This window comes from Panthera pardus, unplaced genomic scaffold (genome assembly GCF_024362965.1).
Source record: "Panthera pardus isolate Hobbes unplaced genomic scaffold, ASM2436296v1 HiC_scaffold_8, whole genome shotgun sequence".
Classification (NCBI taxonomy): Eukaryota; Metazoa; Chordata; class Mammalia; order Carnivora; family Felidae; genus Panthera; species Panthera pardus.
Genome location: NW_026527013.1, coordinates 143950503 through 143975339, shown reverse-complemented (window position 1 = coordinate 143975339; position 24837 = coordinate 143950503). Strand labels below are relative to the sequence as shown.

The window sequence follows — 24837 nt, the reverse complement described above, 5'->3', positions numbered from 1 at the left end:
GGTGGGATAGAAGAATGGCATTCCAGACACAGCCCATCGGGCCAGGCTTTGGACAAGGAGATGGATTTCGTCTGATTTCCCTTGACGGACGCGTTGTGTTCAGCAAACAGCCCGGCGTGTGGCTGTCACTCTGATGCTCAGTTCTGACAGGCATCGATCAGGCTGCGGCGTGAGCATGCAGATACACGCACAGGCCTCGTCGACATCCCTGGCTCGGAAGACAATCCTGTCTGGGGTGAGGATGGCGGTACCCCCCCCCCCCCCCCCCTTGCTGGACGCTGCCGCAAAAGAGGCTGCACAGATGGGGAAAAGGAGACAGGAGGGAGCCTCTTCAAAATGCCCATTCCTGGGTAGGAAGACAAGCTGTGACGACGGAGTCAGAAAGGGGAGGAGGGCAGGTTCTGGCCCTTACAGATGGGCTGCCAGGAAGAGACCCTGTTCGGGTTCTGAGACTAGCAAACGGGGGCACTGGGCAAAGGCTGGCGTAAGCGGCCTGTAATCTGTGAGCCCAGGCAGAAGAAGGGGCGCTGGCAGTTCTAGCCTTGCCCCGCCCCCGCCTAGCAGTTCTCCTGTGCCCGATGCTGCCCTCAGAGAGCCTGAGGGAATTCCAGAACACCCCATCTGAACCAAAAGTCATCGTGATCTCCCCCCACCCCCGCAGTGTGGATGGATGTCCTCCTCACAACTCTGGGAGATGATGAGCTTCTATCAAAGTATTCCACACCAGGGGGTGCTCCACTTAAGAATCCATTCTGCTTTAGAAAAGTCCTCTTTCAAGTTGAAACCCACCAACCTGTATTTGCCCCTACTGGCCAAAGTGTTGTAGTATGGAGCCACTTGGAACAAAATCTGAGCCCCTTTTCTTATTTACCCAGGAAATAAGACCTTCTCTAAGCCCAAATGCCTCTCAGCTCCGAGGACCGCCTTGAGGATTACATGAGAATTATGAGCGTGACTAGCACAGTGTTTAGCAATAGCAAGTGCACAAAAAGTGCCCATTCCCTGCCTCCGTCTGTGAAACCACCATTCCTATTATTTATGTTAGCTTCGTCCCTTCTTTCCATCTCCAGTGGTTTCCATTACTCCTCGAACCTGGATCCCACTCACTACACCACCCCGTCCTTTCCCAGGAATGCTATCAAGAACTCCCTAAAATCGCAAAGCTCAGAGCTGAACACAATGTCCCAGATGTTACTTAAGCAAAGCAGAATAATTGCCTCCTTCGATCTATACTATTTCTGTATTAATGCAATTTTTATCAGTCACTTTGCACTGTTGTTAGTGTACAGTCTGTAGTAAACAAAACCCCCTGGGGTAATTTTCAAATGAACGGTTGTCAAGCTAGGTCACCTTCATCTTGTAATTGTGTAACCGATTTTCTGAACTTAAGCACAGGACTTGGCATTTGTCACAACTGGTAAATTACATTTCACGTTGTAACTTGCAGCCCATCTCTCTCCATACTTGTAAGAAATTTTGAACCTTGGTTTTCTAACACAACACAATCTTATTCATCTCAAATGTGATAAGCATGCCTTCTGGGCCTCTGCCCAAGTTTTAGAAAGGGCAGAGAGACCCAGGGGCAGAAACTTAAACTTGTACTATGCCAGTGCGTAAGGATTTGGCGAGTGCTTTTGAGAAGGAAAGCCCTATGGTGAGAGCCTGGGGGAAGCTCTTGAGGCAGGGCAGATCCAGAGAAGGACAAGGTCTGAATTCTCCCTTCTGGAAACCCAGACCCCTCTTCCTTCATATCTGCTGGACCCAAGGCTTCCAGAAAAGCAAAGCTACTGCCATTTACATGCACTCACAGATGGATATGGGGTTAAGAGTCTATGTTAAATATGGAGACAAGGCAGAGAAGAGCTTAGAAATATCTAGGAAATGACGTTCTCCCTCTGCCTGGGAGGGCTGACTCGGCTGTGTCCTCCCGGAGCCCCTCAACTCGGCAGCTCTGCCTATCTTCTTGGAACAATGGTTCTCTCAAGTAATTATAGAAACTCTCTGGGGAAGGCGGGCTGGGTCACAGGTAGATGGCTGTGGGAATGCAGAGAAGGATCTTGGCAGCAGCACAGAAAGCGGATTTGCGGGCGACGTGATAAATGGAAGAGGGATTTGGGCCCAAAGACCAGGGGAAAATGGTGTGAGGGAGGACCAAAAAAAAAATCAGCTAGGAACCTGAGGCCAAAGTGAACTTTCTTCCTAGACTGCTCTGATGGCAAAACCCCTGGACATCTCAAGGGCACATGGAACTTGCTTGGGGTCCAACTCCCCAGGTTTTATATAGCAGTAAGGTCTTCTGGCTGGATGGCTGGGCACCAATGATCTCCCCAAAATGGCACAGTAACTGAATTGCTCAAGTTGGTGAAGGCAAAACTTAGACCGGCTCTCTTTCCTTGGTGTGAGAGTGCAGGCTCTAGGGGTACGTTGTTTGGGGAAGGGGGTCAGCAGGGGAACGATGAGGTGTGGGGATTCTTCAGGACCTGCAGGGTCACACTGACTCAATCGGCCTATAAATGATATACAAATGGAGGTAAGATCACCAGAAAACAGTGGTTTGTGCATAAATTCTTCATGTCCATAGGGGTATTCAAACAATTTTCCACATGCCAAAAAGAAAAAGGAGAGCAAGAAAAGGGTGAACTCAGTAAACATCTCCTTCTGTTCACTGGTCTTACACACACATGCGCGCACACACGTGTGTGTACCAGCTCTTGGTTCAGCTTCCTTATGAAAAGTGGATGGGACCAATCATATGGTACCTGAGCCATCTGCCGGGGGCAGAAGGTGTCCTCACTACAGAATGCAGTGCGCTCTGGGAAACCTTTTCTCTGTGTGTGTTTACCCTGGCCTCCCTGGATCCGGCCAAGCTTTCACTGGATGAACCGACGGCATCATTTCAGAACATCCTTCACGTTCACATCCCTACCAGAGACCCACTGCTCCCCTGACCTCACCATGCTATCCCTTCCTACACCTAGGGCTCTCTGGCGACTTTCCTCCCATAATTCTACTTACTAATTATACCCCCATTTTATAAATAAGGAGGACACTGAAGGTTAAAGAGGTTCAGAGCCTTAGGTCTAAGGCCATGCAGCCAGTGAGTGGCAGGGCTGGAACTGAAAAGCAGGTGTGATTCCTGAGTCCCTGTTGCTAACCCTCATGCTATCCTGCTGCACAGACATGTCATTAGTCTCAAAGCTCCTCAGGTCTTCTGGTCTTATCTGCGAGTTGAGGGGTGGTGTGTGGTTAGAACCCTAGTGGGCCCAAGAGGAGAGAGAAGGAAGAGGGGGCTGCTGGGCCTTGTGTCAGGGTGGCACCTAAAGAGAAAGCTGTCCTCTGTGGGAGGCCCTGAAGGAACAGGGGTAGCGTGGGGAAATGAGGAAGGGCTGGAGGATAAAAGCAGGGAGTAGCCACACCGTCTGTTACCCAGAGTGGAAAGAGGAGACCTTCTGGGGGTCACGGCAGAGTGACAGATCAATCACCGAGCCCTCCACAGTACAATGCACAGTACACAGGTCTTATGCAAAAGACCTGGATGGAAAGGGAAGAATGATCAATTCTAAGGTTTGTAATGATGCTGGATTTGCTCCTGTTAGGGTAGCAAAAAAGAAAGACCGGAGAGGGAGCAGATCAGGGGTGAGGTTCCGGCCCCACGTCTACTCCCAGGAATGACTACAGGGGCAAGGTATCTGAGGTTGCTTCGAAGCTCTGAAAGGCTCTGCAGTCCTGCTTAGCCTCCCCAAATGTCCTGTTCTCTGGGAGGCAGCAAGACAGACACCCATGCCAACAGCTGGAATAAGGTTCTGCAAACCAGAGAGAGCATTCTCCACTAACGGCAAGGGTGCGGCCCCAAGCTGGTGGGGTGAGGCGGTACGCGGCCGAGCAATGAATAGTTTCTGTGGGGACGCCAAGATCTCTTACAGCAGCAGGGATGATACACATCCACTCCGCATTGCTCGAGAACTCCACGCTACCCCTCTCCCGATAGCTTTCTGCTTTCTTGACCTCCAAACAAAAATTGGTCATGGCAGCTCTGCCCCAAAGCCATGGCGTGGGCCAGGCTCCCCCGGAAGCAGTGTTCAGCGCCAACACCCCTCCCTCCTTCCCTCCGTTCATTCCCCTGGCTGTTAACAAACAGGCTGCATGTTTCCCCAGTTCATCCCACTCTTTCCAATCAGCGCTAATTGAACCACTTAACTCAAAGACAATAACATTTGTGCTTCAAACCATTAAGAAAAGCGCTCAGTTGGGGCGTGATGCGTGTGAGGCCTGCTTGGGGATGGCAGTGCACACGCAAAGAAACATGCCCACAAGACATACTCCACTCGTAAACATGCACACGACTAGCAGCTCCAGGAGAAATTCTGCATGAGCATGGTCAGCAAGTGTCAACCTGTCTTTCTCAACAGGGTTTCCTAAATTAAAAAAAAAAAAAAAAAAAAAATCACTACCATCTCTCTAGCTTAGGCCCTGGAAATCGCAGCTGTGTGCTCATCCTTCCCCAACCAAGAGCGTCTGTCTACCTCTTGTGTTCTCTGAGGTCCAGAAAAGAACAGGAAAGAAGACGAATGCAGACCTCAGATCCCACCATACCTGTCAGCTAGAACCTTGATGGGAGGAGGTAAGAGAGCAGAGAAAGAAGTGCTCACCCCTGCACTTGGGGTTTCCTTCCCACCTCCCCTGTCTTAAGGGCTGCCTGTAGGCAAAAAGAATTGCATAAACGAGAGGTCTGGGTCCTCTGTCAGCTTCAACACAAGTCCTAGAAGGTCCCAGAAATGAGAGGGCTTGAGTGCTGCTCCACCGTTAGGAGCATGGGGAAAGTGAGGAAGAAGGGGTGAGGCAGTGACAAGTGAGGAAGGGAAGGTGGGACCGTGACCCCAGACCAATTTTAACACTGGGCAGAAGGACATGAGTCTTAAGATAATGAGTGGAAATAGCCCCTGGGTCCTGATCTTAGCTCTGCCATTACTTTATATCAGTGTGACTGTCACGTTAGCCACTTAACTTCTCTGAGCTTGTGTTTCCTCATGGGATGAGACTAGATCTGAACTTCCTTCTAGCCCTCAAACACCTGAACTCCAACCCTTGGCTCTGAACCTTGAAGTTGCATGCTCCGCCCCAGCCCCTCTCTTGCACGCGCGTCGCTCACCGGGACCAGGGCCCGGCACCGCTCTGGAGCAGCAGTCTGACTTTTAGGGCCTTTGCTCATCTAGTTCACTTCTCTTCGAGCTTTGGGGCTCTTCTGCTTCTCCTGCCATGGGGTTCCAAGACTGATGCTTTCCCCCTTAAAGTCCCATTGCATAACAGCAAGCCTAATCAGTTAACCAAAAGTTGCCGGATTACAGTCGATACGCTTTCAGGATCACAGAGAAGGGATGCTGGCAGCGAGGAGACAGGCAAATGCTAGTCTGACCTTTGAAAAGGGGAAAAAGGATCAGGGCAAAGAAAAGGAAAAACGGTGAATTCAAGAACCACAGGTAACAAAGCTTACAGTCTGTCCTGGACCAAATCCCAGAACCAGTTGTTGAGATGTGGCTTGTGAGCTCTTAAAAAGCACTGATCTTTAAGAGATGACATGTGTTCAGAAACATAAGTGATACTAACCTCATAAGATGAGGGGTCTGTCATAAGCCTGCTTTTCCCAGGGAACTGAATTATTTTAAGTGGGTGACAGGGCATAAAACAATAACCGGTTATTCCTCAACTCTTCTGATTAAATTAAGGAGAAAGTTTTGGTTTAGTGCTAACCTGTCTTTAACAAAAAGAGGGCACACCTCAGGCTCGGAGCCAGGTGGGCACATAGGCTTTAGCCAGAATTCAGTAACACTGTTCTGTGTTCTTACTCTTTGTATATACGTTTAAGGTTTCCTTTCATCTATGGTAAGTGACACATTTCCATTTAAGGAGGTTTCCTTTAAAATGACGAATACCAGAAAAAAATAAAGAGATTTAAAGAAAAGTATTAAGGAAATAATAGTATGGGGGTACCTGGATTTGGTGACATGACATAAATGGTATAAAAATACCTGAAGTTTGGGAGACACTGTTGTGAAATGAATATAGGTAGGCAATACCAGGGAAGGAACCACTCAGTGGCATTAGGGCTGCTCACTGATTGCCCATCCAGTGGTCATCTCCCCTTCTCCTTGCTGGCAACTAACTGCCTTATCATTTTTTTCTTGTGACATCTGTAGGTGACTCAGGAAAATGCTGAATCTAAGCTATTTTTTTATGGCCATGGACTTCTCTGGCAGGGAGGGAGGGAAGTCTATGGACCCCTTCAAAGAATAGATTCCAATATTCAGGATTGGAAAGGAAGCCAATTATACCAAAAGTTATTAAAATATTTTTTAAAAGCTACCAAAATCAGGATATAGTAAATACATGTGCTTTATTAACACACTAAATAACAAGATCAAACAAAAGGTCTAAAAATTATAATGTCTATCTTTCTATCTATCTACCTACCTACCTATTTTCTATTTTAGATAGAAAGAGCGCAAGCAGGGGAAAGTGGCAGAGGTGGGGAGAGAGAATCTTAAGCAGGCTCTAAGCCCAGCATGGAGACTGACGCAAGGCTTGATCCCACAATGCCAGGATCGTGACCTGAGCAGAGATCCAGCGTTGGATGCTCAACCGACTGAGGCACTCAGGCGCCCCTAAAAATTGTAATTTTAAAGCAATGATAAGAGTGAACAATATTTTGGAATTCCTGCTACTATTATGATGTGATAGGAAAATATCTGACTCCCACTGGTGATAAAGTCATAGATACACTAGTTTTACTATGACTTGTTGCTTACGTTCATGTTGAAAGGAAATACTAAGTTTGAGGTAGAGGTTAATAATAAAGATGTAATTTTCTTCCCATCCAAATTCACGGACCCCATGGGAGTATACCTCAGTGCTAGAGCATCTGACTGCAGATTCATGGACACTATGTATGCCTGGTCTCAGCCAATCACACAAGGGTTTAGAAGTGTCATCCAGGCCCCTGGGTGGCCCTGGGTTAAGCATCTGACTTTGACTCAGGTCGTGATCTCACAGTTTGTGAGTAACGGCCCTGCACTGTGCTTACTGCTCTCAGCTCAGAGCCCGTTTCAGATCCTCTGTCCCCCTCTGCCTCTACCCCTCCCCCGCTTGTGTGCACGCACACACTCTCTCTCTCTCTCAAAATAAATAAATAAATAAATAAATATTTTTTAAAGATTAAAAACACTAAAAAGAAGTGTCATCCAAATCTGGATAATAAAATAAAAGAAATCATGCGGGGAAGGATGTTTTGTTTTTAAAAAAGAGGAGGAATAAAATAAAAACCTGTGTTTCTCTTGCCTTTGGAGATTGGTATGTGAGCATGTAATGCCTGGAGCTATGGCAACCATTTTGCAGCCAAGAAAGAAACTTGCGGTCATGCTGACAGAATGGCACATCAGAAAAGATGGAAAGAACCAAGGTGTCCATTCTGACCTGGAGCCACATCTCAGTCAAACCTACCCTGGAGCTGCCCTACTTTGGGATCGACTTTTTATATAAGATAATAAATCTCCTGCCTGGATGTTCTATTACTTGCAGGATAAACCATCTACAGCCTAAATACCATGAGCCTTTTCCATGGTGACATGTCTTTTTTACAGCTTTCACAGCAAAACTAGGTAGCTGCATCCCCTAATATGTCTGAGTCACAGGGCCTGCTCTGTATCCCAAGCCCATCTCTCTTTTTTTCAGCCTCTTGGGCTCCTCAGTGGAGAGCAGGAGAGCGATGTAATGTGCACTGACAAGATCAAGGCCACAGGAACTGCTGATGACAGGACAGCTCTTAGTAAAGGAAGTCACCCAGAGCCTTGGCTTAGAGCTTTATTCTTTCTGGATGCAACGACTCGGGTGGCCAGGGTTCAGGAAGTCTGTCTAGAAAAGAGGGCACAGGTGATCCAACATAGCTGTGAAGGGACAATTAGCAAGTCTAGGTTTCTAGGTTCTTAAGGGATTCTGATCCAAATATCAGGGATATCAGATGGGAGCTGGGTTCCCACTCCAGTTCTTTACGAGAGATTCTTTCTCTTTTTTTCCCCAGCAGTCTATAAGTCTGTGTCTGCCTCTAGTTTCCAATTTATCATTGCATGAATTTCTCAATTCGTAGCCATAAATCTGATAGAAAGCTTGGAGAAGACATCAGACAGACCCTATAATCTCTGCTAATCCTGTAATCGGGAGCTAAACCCAAGACACAAGTGGATTTGCAAAATAAGGATTTCAGAAACTCAAATGGCATTAGCAGGCCACAGACACAAAAGTACCCAATAACTGAAGGAGACCCATCAGTGCACAAACAGGCACACTCCTTCTACTCCATGTGAACTATGTGGAAAAAGGACTGAATGGGGGAAAGGCTGAGGATGAGAGCAAAGCCGTCCTTTCTTGAAGGTTCTCTTAACTCTAAGTTTTGGGAATAGGATTGAGAGAAGGAATAAAAGGTGGGGCAACAGAGGAGAAAGGGAAGACAAGCCTCCTTCTTTATTCTAAATGCTTTTATTACCTTTTGGGGGCAAAAACAATGAGTGACTTCAGCAAGGTGAGAGAAAGGAAGGAAAAGTTTTTAAAAATAAGCACGTTGCCTATACACGGGGCCCACGCAGAGAATTCCTTGGTCACCGGCTTTCATAATTTCTGCTCATCTGACCTGAGGCGGGGGAGGGGAGAGAACAAAGGGCTCTAGGAGAGAGGCAGGGCTGCATTTGTCTCCAAAGCCCATTTCTTCAAAAGCTTCCTCGTCCCTTTGCGGATGGGGCTTCAATAATCTTCCTGTGCTACACATCGGGGCGGCAAAGCTCCTGGGCCGCACTGAGCGGAGAAGTGGATAACACACAAGCCACAGGTGCCACTGGCTCAAGTGTGGGAGCAGAGCACTGGAGATGGGAGCTGGGTTTGGGGAAAATGCTCCTCCCGCTGAACGGAGGTATCTCCCTGGGTTTACTTCTCCGAATATCCACATAAGATGGTCCGGAGTCTGTGGGTGGGGACTTGAGTGGGGCAACGCCTGCTCCTTTTGGGGGCCAAACATTCCTCAGGGGAGGCTAAGACAGGCCAGTGCAGGACACGCTACTCTGCCGGTTTCTGGGCCCCAGACACAGTCTTTCTCAGCTCCACAGCCCTTCTAGATGCTTTTAAAAACAAAAAAGGATTTATCTGGTTACACTGGCCTATCTAACGGACACTCTTTACAAAGTATTGGAATGTTTAGTACAGGTACATAATTTACGGTAGACTAAAAAATGGGCAACTATTTTTCATATCTTTGTCCAAAGAGTTGGACCCTGGGCCCTTGATTGATATACTTGAAATAATTAGGGCAAATGAGATATAAAGGGGTTTCAGCCTTGGCAAAGGAGACAGGAACAGAGGAAGCCAGCAGGGCCGAAATGAGGGGGCAGGGAGAACTGGGGTCACCTCTGAGATGGGCTCCATGAGCCAAACTTCAGCCAATCTCTTGGCTTCTCTAAGACGCGGCTTGACATGGAGACGTTTTGGGGGTCAAAGACTAAGACGTTCCTCCTCTGCCTCCCCTGCCAGTGTGCTACTGTGCTCCAGGCTCACATGTGAGGCTTTAGAAAAATTCAATACTTACTTAATTCTTCCTCTTCCTAGAAAACAGTATTTAATGAGAACGGTCTCGTTCACCTAAGCAAGTGAGTCAAGGTTATGTGTCTGGAAGACTCATTAATAACAAATAACATTCTTAAAGAGGCAGAATCGGGTGGAGGCAGGAGCTGGCGGGGAGCCAACTCCCTGAGCGGCACTGAAAACGGGGTAAGGCTGTTGATGGTGGTGCCGAAGGCCAGAGAGGGGCCTGGCCTATCAGAGTAGGAGCCCGTCTTGGTCTCAAGTTGGTAAAGGAGTCTACCCTGCAGCTGCCAGCTACACGGGAGCAGAGGGTCTTATTCCTGCCCCTTTGCAGACATAGGAGCAGAAGACCACTTTCATCGGCTAGGAAATTGAGGAGGCTCAGGCCAACAAAGCGTCCTGCTGGCTGAGAGACGGACGGACCAGGGCAGCACGGTGGTGGACACAGTCTGTATCTTCCTATCTGAGGTTTCCGCCAGAGAATTAGAACGCCCCCAATTTGTTGGTTGCGTGGTCTTTTCGCGTTCGTCTCTCTTTCACGTACTGTCTCGTGGGCACACGCGTGGCTTGAAATAGATCCCACGGACTGGTATGTGGAGGCAGACTGCCAGAAGCCACGGCACGAGGGGCGAAGGTGAAGTTGCTCCGTGTACCTGCGACGCCAAGATGGCCTCCTCTTGGGGAGGGATCCCAAAGGCTGGGTGCCAGCTCCAAAGCACCACCAAGTTGCTAGGCCAGAGAGGCCAGTGGGGGGTGGGGTGGGGCAGGCAGCCCCTTCTCCAGCCCAGAGACGACTCACTTACACAAAGAATCCTTTCAGAGTTACTGGCTGGCAGGGCTCCTAACAGACTCTTCTCCCCCCGTGGCTTGTGCGCCGAATACAGATCCAGCAGCCTCGCCGGACCGCCACACAGACTGGCCCTAGTCACCGAGAAAGTGACACGAATGAGGGCTCCTCCTAGCAAGGTGCCAGTGTCCCACATATCACGACAGGAGGCTTCCAGATCCTAAGCTGGCAGCCCCACCAAAGTTGCCCTCATCAGAAGCAGCGCCATTTCAGTCTCGTGTCCTTCAGAGAAGTAGTTTAAAGTAGACCAACGCGACAGGTTCCTGAGAGCACACTGCCTGGCACTCCTGGCTGGTGGCGAGGCAAAACCTGAAAGGTGGGGATTCGTGGCCAGGGGGTGATATTCTGGCATCACGAAGCTTAAGTTTCAAGGGAGTCATGTTGCTTCTGTGTATAAACAGACAAATCTACCTATCAGTTCGGGCCAAATCCAGAACAGAGAGAGACAACAAGTGTAAGAGAGAGAATGTGAGTGTGAGGGGGCCAACTGACCAACCAACCGAGGAATTCTAACTCTTTCTAAATTTGTGAGAGGAGTGGAGGGTGCTAGGATCCGTATTTCATGTTCATCTACCCCTAATTCCTCTAGACATAAAGGTGACTCCCACTGGAGACACGGGCACATAGGACGCCATTTAAAAACACGGACCAAGACCAGGCTGGGGGCTGGGGAGGCCTAACTCCCGGAGAGGCTTGCATCAGAATGAGAGAGGGATGCAGCGTCTGGGAACCTGGGTGTCAGCCAACCCCCCACTAGTCGCTTGATGACTCACGGGGAAGCCAGGGGCGTGAGCTCCCGGCTGGTCTCCTGGTGCTCCCAGTGTGCACTCCCCTCCACTTCTGCGGGTAAAGAGCCTGTCCTGCTCAGGGATCTGGTGGGGTGAGGACGGTCACAACGGCAACTGAGAGACAAAAGCCCGTATTTCCATTAGGGTCCCTCCAGTTCTATCTCTGAAGCTCCTTAGATGAGATCAAACGAACCCACATCACTAGGCCAGTAGTGGATGGTGAACCAGTAAGGCCACGCCAACCAGAACCGGGAAAACTCTAGCCATAGCTGAAGCTGGCAGCACGGAACTGAAAACAATGAACAAGTTGCGCGAGGCAGCTTGACGGCTGCAGATGCTGACCCACAAAGAAACCGAACGACAGATGGAGCGGGCCGGCAGAGAGGAGGCAGTGGCAAAATGGCACGGCTCTGCAAACCGAGGGGATCATCACAGTGGCTTGGAGACCACACAAGGGACTCAAGCAAGTGCTGAAAAGGACACAACAGGTTTTAAGCTAAACTGAACAGATTAAGACACAGGAAAAGTTCCAACCTGAGCTTTTCCAATTCTCTAATTCCGTTCTCAAATTCAGTCAGAAATTCCGTCGGGTGAGCATCAAGAAGTATATTCTTCTCTTGTTCACACTTTCTAAACTTTAAGTTTCCCCCCTCACGGAGCAGTGAGCGGCTCTGTCAGGGGCTCTAGAATATTCCCAGGAGGATAGCTCAAAGCCACGGGACCATAAAAAAAACCCTCTGTGACACACCCATAGTTGAGGAAAATGGAGTCACGACAGCAAGAAATATGTTCCCTCAGGGCCAAAGGGAAAGGAAGTCAGTGACAAAGCCCGAGAGGGACCCAGGTGGCTGAGGCTCCCAGTCAGACTCCCCACACAGCTGTTTGCTTTGTCTTCGCCCTGAGCGTTTTAAATCATGACTTTGTTGATGGAATCGCCTATTCTTTAGTCATGCAGAATTTGGGGACTGACAGCTGATAGAGTTGAGGACCCTGGACAGAAGCGCGGGGCTCCTCTCACTGCCCGGCTGGATGCCTCCCGACTGTGCTCTAGCTCAGGCACTCAGTGGGATATTTATAGCTGCCTTTAAATTTACCCAGCTCTCCATAAAGCGAGGTAATGGGGCGCCCTTTACTGCTGCTAGTGGTGATTGTCCTAACATTCTTTAATTAGCAAAAAGCGTTGGCACAGCCACTTTCAAAGCATTTGATCTTACTGTCCTGGTGTTCCCTATTTCAGGCTCAACAGCCCCCACTCCCTTTGGAGAAAATGCACTTTAGCAAATTTGAAAGTGACAGGCATATGCGTGCCCGAGCACAGTGAAGTGTATCTGTGCACCTATACTCACTCTTCGGCTCAGCCCTCACGTACCACAACTGCCAAGAAAACTCTCACTCTCAGCTCTTATTCACATGGGCCAAAGAATATTCCTGTTTCCTCTGAAATAATGTACTACTATGACGGAGGTAGAAGATGGGAAGGGCCTCTGCTTTCATGGGGATGTGTAATAAACAAGCGAACAAACACGTAAACAAGGTGATTCCAGATCAGGTCAAACAAGATAAGAATGTAAAACCAGTAATGTGACCGTGAGTGGTAGGACTAGGTTAGACAAGGGAGTCATGGAAAGTCTCTCAGAAGAAACGTGCTCTGGAAGGAGTTAACCACCTAAAGAACAGGGGAAGAACATTCCAGGTAGAGGAGAGAGAGAGCAAACACCCTAAAGGAGAGAACCAGCTTAGACCATTCCAAGGGAAGAATGAAGAGCTGTACAGCTGAAGTGTAGGGAATGAGGAAGATGATCAAAATGAGGGTAGAGGTGCAGGCAAGGCAATGATGGCGTAGGGCCTGGGGTCTACGGTAAGCAGTTGGGTTATCGTTTGAATTAGGAAGGGAAGACCCGGGGCATTTTCAGCAAATCGTTAACAATTTGATAGGCTGTCACAAAGATCAATTTGGCACCTATGGAGAATACACTGGAGAAGGCAAGAGGAAAAATCTATGCCTTTAATAGGTTCATTTCTTAGATCTGAAGGAATGTTCTATGGTCATATGTTTACATTAGGGGAAACCAAGTAGAGGGTACACCAGAACTATTTTTGACCTGTAAATCAAAAAACTATCTCCAAGTTAAAAGAAAAAATTAACTGGTAAAAACAACAAAAATCATCTTATTATCTTTAATGTAGAATTACAAGGTCTAAATAAGATCTGATACCAAGAACAGGTAAGTCCTGGAGGGCAGGGGAGAAAAAAAAGGATTGTCTCAATAACTGACTTTGGATACAATATTTTGTTTCTACACTAGTTTCCATGTTAGAAAATAATAGCTGCTGCTGCTACAATGAGCTAAGATTGACTGTTTGCCCTTACTTCCTTCTAGTCCAATAATACCACACAGTAAATGTAGTTATGAATCCCACTCTACATATGAAGAATCTGAGCCTTAAAGAAGTAACTTCTATACGCAGTGTGCAAGAGGCAGAACAGGATTTGAACCCAGGCCTCTCACTCCAGGATACTTTCACAACCATCACTACAATGCCCACTAGCACACGCACAAGCACACATACATCCGCCGCCTCCCCCCATGCCCTAATGTACCTTGTGGGATTCAGTTTGGGACAAAAAATTGTTTGGGCTTCTCGCAACCAAAATATGAATAAATGCATACACCCATGGCGCGTTTGTCTGTGGAAAGGTTAACTGCAGGCATGGACCTGATGAAGGATCAAATTTATGGCAGCAATACTCGAAAGGCCATTCTACATATAGTTCCCGGTCCCATGTCTGTATCTGCGGGACTCCGATCTGGTCTCTTAATCTCCAATGAGCAGGAAGCTCAAGATTACAGGTGAAACAAATTTTTGTAATAATGTCAAAAGGTACTTCCACCATTACTGGTAAATGCTTAAGTTCGTTCTAAGATCTTTGGGATAAAATCTAGAGGCCATGTAAAGGAAGAGTGAGCAAATTACCAAGAAAAGGAATCATGAGAAGCAAAAAGAACTTAACAGGATGCAGACTCCTCAGGTTTGTCTAGTCAGCCTGCCCCCTCCAGTTGGCTCATGTGTTATGTCCTAACTGTTGAGCTGACTGAGGGGGGACTCCCTTCCTTCCCAGTGGCTGTACAGATCGTAGTCTGCTCCTCTGTCCCTCAAGCACAGGTATGTGGAGGAGTCACCTGCTGGTTGTCAGACGTGCCCTTCCCTTTCTCTTCCTCTTTTTAAAAAAATGTTCATTTATTTTGAGAGAGAGAGAAAGAGAGAGCCCGCACGCAAGCAGGGGAGGGAGAGAGCGGGATCCCAAGCAGGCCCCTCACCATCAGCGCCGAGCCTGATGTAGGGTTCAATCTCTCGAACTGTGAGATCATGACCTGAGCTGAAATCAAGAGTCAGACGCTTAAGCCACTGAGCCACTCAGGCACCCCTACCTTTCTCTTCCTCTCAAGTGGCACATGGCAGTGATTTAGAATTTGGGCACTAGACAGATCTGAGATTGAAACCTGGCTCTGTCACTATAGTAAGCTGAATGAGCCTCGGAAAGAGATATCCACATCCTAACCCCCGGACTTGCGAGTATCACCCTATTCGGAAAAAGGGTCTTTGCAGATATGATTAAGTTAAGGATCCTGTGATGAGATCACCGTGGATTACCTAGATCAGCTGTAAATCCAACAAGTGTCCTTGTAAGTCACAAAGAGGAGACCGACGGAAGAGGAGTCAACATGACCACACAGGCAGAGACTGAAGTGATGCGGCCACAAGTCAAGGAATGCGACAGTCACCAGAAGCTGGAAGAGGCAAGGAACAGATTCTCCCCTAGGGCCCTTGGAGGGATCGTGGCCTTGCCAGATTTTGCAATTTTAGCCTCTAGAACTGCGAGAGAACAAATTTCTGATGTTAAGCCACCGAATGTGTGGTAATTTGTTATGACAGCCTCAAGAAACTGCTACAGTCACTTACTAGTTCTGTGATCCTAAGAAAGCTTCTTAAATTCATCTGCAAAATAGAGAACACAATGGCACCCACCACACCTTACGTGTGAGGATTAAATGTGTGAGAACAGTGCCAAGTACCTACAAACTCCCAAGGAGATGCTGCTGACATCATTACGCTTACCGCTATCCAAAGGGAATTAAACAGAAGGACAGAACACAAGAGCCTATCATGGGCCAGTGTACCTGCAGAGGTGAACATTTCTAAGGCTTCTGGTCTGTTTGAACACACAGGAGACTGTGGCTAAAATAGGCACCAAACCACCTTCTCTAAAAGAGGAGGCCATGGGGGGCGTAGGGGGGGGGGCGTTGGGAGGTTTCTCCCTTCACTCAGGCCTGGCAGCCCACAAAGAAATCGTAAGCCCCGGTAAACTAGCCTCTGGAGAGGGAAAGTCCCTACTATTTTATAGTTTCTTCTGCCCTTCTCATTAAGCATCTTGTTCTTTGCTCAGGTTTTTGCAAATTGCTCTGGATGGGATCTGTAGAGAAAGTGCTTTTCTGTGCACTTTCTTCTTATTTCCTTAAGGAACAGAGTTCTTGGGGGAAAAGAACAGTGGATTCTGAGGGCACCTGGAAGAGTAGGTAATTCTAGAACAACTGTGTCACCTTGAATCGCCGGGCTCAAGGAATGAAATCCATTTCCGTCACAACTATGGGTAGTAATAGCATACCCACAGCTTCACTAAAGGAGCAGTCAAGAAAAACATTATTATTATTATTATTATTATTATTATTATTATTATTATTTATTACTATCACAATGGTGACTTTATCCACTAAACAGAAATTTCATGACCTACTGACCCTGAAGGGGTATTTGCATACACGGGTGTGAGAGAGAGATGCAAACGCAGGAGGGAGCGGATAGACAACATGTGTTCATTGCCTTGGGTAGGAGGAGGTGACTATTTCCATACAGACTGTTTCCTACACTATTTTGTTATTGCTGATTCACCAATCAACTGATGTCTTTCCTTCCCTTTGTGGAGGATGATTCCCATGCTATTTTTTTCTTTTCCTTTCTTCTTGTTTCCCAAATACCTTCTCCTCCTCTGTCTGCTCTTGCTCGGTTCCTCACTCACATGGAAGAATAAAAAGTATAAACATGGAAAAAGTGCTTAAGTAGGGTTGGCAGCCCAACAGTATTGAAAACAGGAACCAGGGTTTCAGAGCATATGTGATCTTTCTACCACTGAGGGACCTACCTTAAGGGGCCCAAAAGCCTATCGGGGGCCAAAGTAGTACCCTGCCGAAGACTGCTCACTCCTGGCAAACCCTATGAGGCATTATGGACATCTAGTGGCTGCTCAAGATAATGCCTCAGGGATCCATGTCAGGGTGGGGAGTAGTCTGCTCTGGGATTTACCAGGAGCCCAATTATCCTGGCTGAGTGAGGTAGTCCAGGGTCCTCTTAGAGTCAGTCCCCTGAATGACCATTTCTTTCATTTCTTATTAGGATTCCAAAGTCACTCAGAATGGCAGACTGGCTCTAGTGAAGACCTATCTTTGTCCCAGTCCAACAAGGTCTAAGGATACCACCTGCACATAAGACGACAGAAGACAGGTGTTCGGAAAAATCTTCAAGCCCCAGGCTTAAATGCCAAAACACTGTCGTCCTGATTGAGGGAAGGAGCTCAGAAATGACAGACTCTGGTACTAGTCGTGTGGCTTTATGTAAGTCACTAAGCTTCTCTGAACTTGATTAATGATATTAGTGGGAGGTTGAGTCCAGCTGATCTCCAAAGTATCTTTAATATTCTGTGATCTATGAGCCTTTTCAGTAGCTGGGAAGACAAAGTGCGATCTACTCTGCTCTGGCAATGTAGATCTCTACGTTAAACTAAAGGAAGCGTTCTCTTCAACTTTGTGGCTCATTTCCAAGACTTGGCTACTATCCCAATGGATCAACTTTCTCCACAGAGCTACGTATCTGAGAAGAGGTGGGAATCAGGGACTATGAGAGCCGGAAAGAGCTGGAAGGAACATTCTAGTCTATTTTCTTAAACTGTTTAGAGCTGTTTTAAGATCTGTCACATTGTCTAGTCAGTGGCAGAAAACCCAGAACTCGGGTCTCCCAATCTCAGGGCAGGTGCCACGTTGCTGACAAGGGCCTTGCCTCATCACTTCATGACACCAGTCTCTCTCTGAAACCACAAGTGGAAACATTCTCGACTCAGTGTTTCTTCCTTCTCTTCCTCTCACAGTTTAAGCACTCTTCTTCTCTTCGTTTCCTGGTTGCACCATTCCAAACCGAGGAAGCTGTCGGAACCAGGGCCACGAAGAGCAACAGGCGACGGCTAAATGATACGCAGGTTACAGGATTAGAGGTTTCAGCGCCACTCACAGTTCAGAAGGGCCGTGTGCTGCCATGGCCCCACAGCCTCCTCAGTCTAGTCTGTAGCTTCTACGGTGCTCGCTCAGCTCAGCGGGCCTACAGAGGGCAAAGCAGCCCCGTCTAGAACTCCAACACCAACCCTGGCGTGTTCGTGTTCATCCATCACTCGCAAATATTTCCTGGGAGACAACCTCATTACTCAGTACTGGTTTGATCCGAGGTAGCCCACCCTTCCATCCACCTACACAGTATGGGGGCATAACCTTTCATTGGCAGTGCCTGGAGTGAACAGATGGGGTCTGAGTTTGCCTACACTGGCAGGAAACCAGTCTGGGCAGAGCCCCTCTTTTGCCTGAGGAGGTAGGGGCAGCCATGTACTCCAGGGTGCTATCAGACTCTGGCCAGGGTGTCCTCTGGCATGCTACGGGCTCAATGCCAGCTGTGGCCAGGAGAGGAACCTCCCACCAGTAAGCTTCTGATTCTCCTCCACAGATCCCTATCAGGATAGGTTTACATTCCCTGGATCTCTAAGGGGGGAGGCCCTGTTTGAAGCTGATGACGTACAGATGAAGCTTTAGTAAAGAGAGCAAAAGGAGCCACTCAAGAGCCCAGATAAAGCCTGGTATCAGGGTTGATCTACCTCCATTTCTCTCATTCTTTCTCTTGATTAGTTATTGTGAGTAAACAAGTTAAAGAATGTATTTTCTCAGCCCCTCCTCCCCCACCCTTCGTTCTATTTCTCTCATATAGCCTTGACTGAACTTTTTAATACAGTCTTTCCCCCAACTTTGCTTCTGCCATTTACTCTCTGCAGTGCAGACACAATGGACATTTCCGTTAGCGATGAAAACACTGGGCTCAGGGTAAGGAGACCAGACTGAAATGTTGGCTCTGTTGCTTTGTGGACGTACCACCTTGAACGTGTTATTTGCCCGCCTGTGCTCAGTACCTCCGTCTGTAAAATGGAGACAACTCTGGCAATTACTTCACTTGATAAACAAAGACTGAACGAGGACAGATCCAGATAGACATCTTTATGTCCACAGCCATCCACCCAAGCATCTATGCTTAGTATGGTAGAGCAGTAGTAGATAAGCATCCTAGTAAATGACTTTTGAAGTACATGAGTGAAACCTGGATTCTCATCCACTGGGAGCAAACTGGGGAATCACTTCCATGCTCAAGTTCCTACACATCTGCCCTCTCCCAGGGTTCACATCTTGGCTCCGCCATTTACTACGTAATTTTAAGGCAGCATATGAACGACTAAAGTTGTTATTTGACTGCAAATGCATGATCAAAAGGTCTTGGTAAACAATGGGGAATCCAGCTTTCCTACAACAGAACTGTTTCCAGGAATTCAAGAACTCCTTGCCCAGGTTACTGGGTAGCAGGCAATCCCGAGATACGAGCGTGGTTGAACTCAGAGCTGAGAAATCCAGGACCTCCTCATTCTTCAGGATTAGCCCACAAGCAGGTGACAGGGGTTTAACAAGCAAGCTTGCCCAGGTGGAGGGGTGGGGGCACACGGAGAAGAGTCTGGAGGCAGCGCCTGAAAAGAAGCAATACTGAGCCAATGCCATATTCTACGGGCTTCCCAGGGCTTAGCCACAGATGGCTCCACCCCCACAAAGCAGAGAAAAGGGCAGTCTTTTTCGGGGGTGGGAAAAGGCTGACCTAGTCCTGTTCTCCTACACTGGGCTGTCAGATGCCCCAGGGTCTCTTCGCCACAAGGAGAAGCAGGTTGCTACGCAGTTCTCACTGAGACCCAGCAACACAGAACAGCTAGTGAAGCCCTCGGGCGGAAGGTTTAAGACCCACCTTTCTCAAGGCTTGGGGAAGAGAAAGGGCGACACTGGGCTGCGAAGAGTGAGAAGCGGTGGCTGCCGCTCGTGAATGAACGGGTTCTCCCCTGGTTTCTGGTAGTTCACCTCAATCTTGCCTGCCGGCTGCTGTGCTGTCCCGGGTCGTCATTCCCCGGGGTCCCCACACTTGGCCTTTCCTTCCACCATTTGCCCTCCCTGCAGCCCTCATCAAGAAAACTACCATTTAAAAGTTAAAACCGAGGAAGGGTGAGAAAATTTGCGAGGGCGGGGGGAGGGGGGGCGCAGGACGAATGTGCATCTGTGCGGCAGCGCGGGGCGGCCCGCGGAGCCCAGGCTCTCGGTCTTCTGGCTCCAAGAGGCCCCAGCCGCCCCCGCGTCCCCACCGTGCATCTCCGAACTCTGCGTATGCTGCCCGGGCCGCGCGCGGCCAGGCGCCCCGTCAGCAGTCGGCGGGGGTGAGGATGACGCGGACCGGGCGGGAGGCCGGCCAACTGCAGCAACCCCGCCGCGCCACCCGCTTCCCGGGCCCCGGAGCCCACCGCGTCCGGAGCCGGAGGGGGCCCGGCGCCCGGGGGCGGGGCGGGGCACGGACCGCGGTCTCTCCCGCAGCAGCCCCGCCGCTCCAGCCTATCAGCGGCCACCCGGCGGCTCCCTCGGCTGGACCAAAATAGCTGCGAACGCCTGCGACTTGCGCGCGGCCCCTCACTTGACGCTCACTCCGGCTCGTTCGCCCGCTCCGCTCCCCTCGCCTAAAGGGGGCGGGGAGGAAGCGCCGGGGAGGGGGGTGGGGGGTGGGGGAGAGAGAGGAAGGAGGAAGGAAGGAAGGAAGGAAGGAAGGGAGGAAGGAAGGAAGGAAGGGAGGGAGGGAGTCGGACGGAGGCGCGGAGCTCGGGGCTGCGCGGCGCTGGAAGGCGCCGGCGTTAACCCCTCGAGGGCAGGCGGCGGAGGGGGAGCGGTGTTAATACATAAGAGCACTGCATCACGCTAATCTTCTCCCCAGAACAGTATGCGTCAGCAGTACATTCACGTTCTGACTGAAGGACAAAAGGATGAGAGAGCAGTCTGCGTGGCTGCTGCCTGCAACACCGCGAGCCCGGCGCGAGGAGGAGACGGTGGGCGCCGAGCGCAGGGGCCCCGCTGCTGCTGCTGCCGCCGCCGCCGCCGCTAGCCAGCGCGGACCATGTTCTCGGGCTCCGGAGCGTTCCCCGCAGCCGCGACCCCCGCTGCTCACGCCACCGCCGGCGCTCGGGCCGCTGCAGCAGTCCGCGGGCGGCGCAGCCACTGAAGGCGCCGCGAGCCAAAGCCCGGAACTCGCTCCCTCCGCACAAAGCCAGAGCCGGCGGCGCGCCGGGGGCCCGGCTGCGGCGGGCGGCGGCGGGAGGTTGCGCGCCACCGGGGGCTGCGGCCGCCGCCGCCGCCGCCGGACCCGCGCCCGCCCCCGGACTCCCTGAAGGGGCCTGCGGTGCGGGCGCGACCCGGCCGCCGCGCGCTTCTCCGGCCGGCGGACCTGGTCCCGGCGCTGCCTCCACGCCGCTGACCCTCAGGGGGCTGGACGGACTGCTGCTCCTCGCGCCGGCAGACGGCGGGCTGGGAAACTAAGCCCAGTTTTGGTCTTTTTAACCCTTGAGAGAAGAGGCGAGCAAAGAAGGGGGTGTGTGTCTGGGGAGGGCGAAGGAGCCGCGAACACCTCCTCTTAACTCTCGCAGCCCCGCGGGCGAACGACTGCATCAGCTGCCTCCGGCCGGAACCGCCGACACAAGGAGAGGGGGCAGCGCAGCAGCGAGCGAGCGAGCGAGCGAGCGAGAGAACGCGGCCTGGGAGGCTTCGGGGCGCCCCCTCACCCCCGCCGGGTGGCAGCCGCGGGAGCGGGCTGGGGGCGCCGGAGGCACGCTCCGGCGATGAAGCGGCTTCCCCCGTGGCTGGTGCGAGCCGGTGCCAGGGTCCAAGGACAAAGCAGGGAAGCGCTGGTGGCGCCGCTCCTCGCGCTGAGGGGGGGGCATGCACCTGCATAGCCCGCCGGGCCTCGGCTCTCCCCGGCGCGCCTCAACTCCGCTGCTTCGCCGTAGCCTGCTCCGGATTTACTAGAAGCCATTTTGTCTCCCCCACCCCTCCCCTCCCCTCCCCTCCCCTCCGCCCTCCCCGCCCCCTCCACTCCCCCCCTCCCCCCGTTTTGTTAATTAAAACTAAGAAGTAAGAATGGCAACGACGTGGCCGGCTCCCGTGGAGAACGCTTAAGGACACCACGCCAATTCCTTCCTTCCGAGGTAGGTGACAGCGACTCACTGGGTGGGGATGGTTGCCGCGGGGGAGAGAAAGTCTCGGCTTTCCGAGGGCTTGCCTTGAGGGGGGCTGGAGACAGGGGCCACGCTTTAGTTGGGCATGCTTTTATTCCGCCGGTCCGCTCCGTCTCTCTAATCGCCCCCTCCCCACCTCCTTCTCCAGATGGAAAGAGGAGCTCCTAGCTCATTTAAGCCGGGGTAGGGCTGGTTCTCCTTTCCGAGCCAAAATCCCAGGCGATGGTGAATTATGAACGTGCCACACCATGAAGCTCTTGTGGCAGGTAACTGTGCACCACACCTGGAATGCCGTCCTGCTCCCCGTCGTCTACCTCACGGCGCAAGTGTGGATTCTGTGTGCAGCCATCGCCGCTGCCGCCTCCGCCGGGCCCCAGAACTGCCCATCCGTTTGCTCGTGCAGTAACCAGTTCAGCAAGGTGGTGTGCACCCGTCGGGGCCTCTCCGAGGTCCCTCAGGGTATTCCCTCCAACACCCGGTACCTCAACCTCATGGAAAACAATATCCAGATGATCCAGGCCGACACCTTTCGCCACCTCCACCACCTGGAGGTCCTGCAGCTGGGCAGGAACTCCATCCGGCAGATCGAGGTGGGGGCCTTCAACGGCCTGGCCAGCCTCAACACCCTGGAGCTGTTTGACAACTGGCTGACAGTCATCCCCAGCGGGGCCTTTGAGTACCTGTCCAAGCTGCGGGAGCTCTGGCTTCGCAACAACCCCATAGAAAGCATCCCCTCTTACGCCTTCAACCGGGTGCCCTCCCTCATGCGCTTGGACTTGGGGGAGCTCAAGAAGCTGGAGTACATCTCTGAGGGCGCTTTTGAGGGACTGTTCAACCTCAAGTACCTGAACCTGGGCATGTGCAACATTAAAGATATGCCCAATCTGACCCCCCTGGTGGGGCTGGAGGAGCTGGAGATGTCAGGGAACCACTTCCCTGAGATCAGGCCTGGCTCCTTCCACGGCCTCAGCTCCCTCAAGAAGCTATGGGTCATGAACTCACAGGTCAGCCTGATTGAGCGGAACGCTTTTGATGGGCTGGCCTCACTTGTGGAACTCAACCTGGCCCACAATAACCTCTCTTCTTTGCCCCATGACCTCTTCACCCCACTGAGGTACCTTGTGGAGTTGCACCTACACCACAATCCTTGGAACTGCGATTGTGACATTCTGTGGCTAGCCTGGTGGCTTCGGGAGTACATACCCACCAATTCTACCTGCTGCGGCCGCTGTCATGCTCCCCTGCACATGCGTGGCCGCTACCTGGTGGAGGTGGACCAGGCCTCCTTCCAGTGCTCTGCCCCCTTCATCATGGATGCCCCTCGGGATCTCAACATCTCCGAGGGTCGGATGGCGGAACTTAAGTGTCGGACTCCCCCGATGTCCTCCGTGAAGTGGCTGCTGCCCAATGGGACAGTGCTCAGCCACGCCTCCCGCCACCCGAGGATCTCTGTCCTCAACGACGGCACCTTGAACTTTTCCCACGTGCTGCTCTCAGACACCGGGGTATACACTTGCATGGTGACCAACGTGGCAGGCAACTCCAACGCCTCGGCCTACCTCAACGTGAGCACGGCCGAGCTCAACACCTCCAACTACAGCTTCTTCACCACAGTCACAGTGGAGACCACTGAGATCTCACCTGAGGATACGACGCGCAAGTACAAGCCTGTTCCTACGACGTCCACTGGTTATCAGCCGGCATATACCACCACCACCACGGTGCTCATTCAGACCACCCGTGTGCCCAAGCAGGTACCCGCGACAGACACCAATGATAAGATGCAGACCAGCCTGGATGAAGTCATGAAGACCACCAAGATCATCATCGGCTGCTTTGTGGCAGTGACTCTGCTAGCTGCCGCCATGTTGATTGTCTTCTACAAACTTCGTAAGCGGCACCAGCAGAGGAGTACAGTCACAGCCGCCCGGACAGTTGAGATCATCCAGGTGGACGAAGACATCCCAGCGGCGGCGTCTGCGGCAGCAACAGCAGCTCCGTCCGGTGTATCAGGTGAGGGGGCAGTAGTGCTGCCCACAATTCATGACCATATTAACTACAACACCTACAAACCAGCACATGGGGCCCACTGGACAGAAAACAGCCTGGGGAACTCTCTGCACCCCGCAGTCACCACAATCTCTGAACCTTATATAATTCAGACCCATACTAAGGACAAGGTACAGGAAACTCAAATATGACTCCCCTCCCCCCAAAAACTTACAAAATGCAATAGAATGCACACACACACACACACACACACACACACACACACACACACAAGACAGCAACTTTTGTACAGAGTGGGGAGAGACTTTTTCTTGTATATGCTTCTATATTAAATCTACGGGCTGGTAAAAGAAACAGATTATATTAAAATTTAAAAACAAAAATTCAAAACAAAACTATTTTCTAACTTGTAAGTTCTATTTAAAGGGGGGAGTGGGGTTCTTGGGAACGTTGTGGGGTAGAAGCCACAAGTCAACTTGCTATGATGCCAGAAGGGATTTCTGATACCAGGCTGAAACTCCTAAGATAAACTAAAACAACAACAAATATCCCTAAAGAGGTAGGGTGTGGGCTGCTGAGGGGTGGGGTGGGGGTGGGGGTAGACTGTCATTTTTTAGAAGATGCTTCACAGCATACAGGAATACCCATTTCTATAGACACCTTTCTTAAGCTGAGAGCTGTCTTTGCAAATTTATTTTAAAAAGAGATACAAAAAAAAGCACCGAGAATTTGTACTGTGCTGAAGTGTTGAGAGGCAATAATTTTTTTTTTTCTTCAGAGGCCAAGGGGAAGATAGATCTGTAAATGTATTTTAAACAGGAAAACCACCAAAATTTAAATGACTCCTTAAAGGGGCTCGGTCTTTCCGTCTGTCCATGTGCACAAGGCTCCTTGGTTTGTGCACTGGGACACGCGCGTGCCCCGCCTGACAGCGCGCCTCGGGAAGGAGCAGAGAAGGAAGGGGGCTGGCGTAGCTCTCAGTCAAATGCTTTCACATTGCACCAGATTCCTGCAGATGGGTTTAACCCACTCTCTGCAGGGCATGTGTCTATTCAGGGTTTCCCTTGAGGGGGAGGAGGCCCCCCCCCCAAGGGGGTGCGGCCACAGAGGGGGGGTGGGAAGGG

At 50.8% G+C, this 24837-nt stretch overlaps 2 protein-coding genes across 2 annotated transcripts in view; one reads left to right on the top strand and one right to left on the bottom strand.

Annotated features, from left to right (window-relative positions):
- SND1 (staphylococcal nuclease and tudor domain containing 1) overlaps nucleotides 1-24837 on the bottom strand; it is a 420688-nt gene that overhangs the window by 37551 nt on the left and 358300 nt on the right. The window lies entirely within an intron of this gene.
- LRRC4 (leucine rich repeat containing 4) lies at nucleotides 21559-24111 on the top strand. The gene is made up of 2 exons (XM_053898360.1): nucleotides 21559-21673; nucleotides 21852-24111. Exon 2 carries the CDS (start codon nucleotides 21952-21954, stop codon nucleotides 23902-23904), a length of 1953 nt encoding a protein of 650 aa, XP_053754335.1. The 5' UTR covers nucleotides 21559-21673; nucleotides 21852-21951; the 3' UTR covers nucleotides 23905-24111.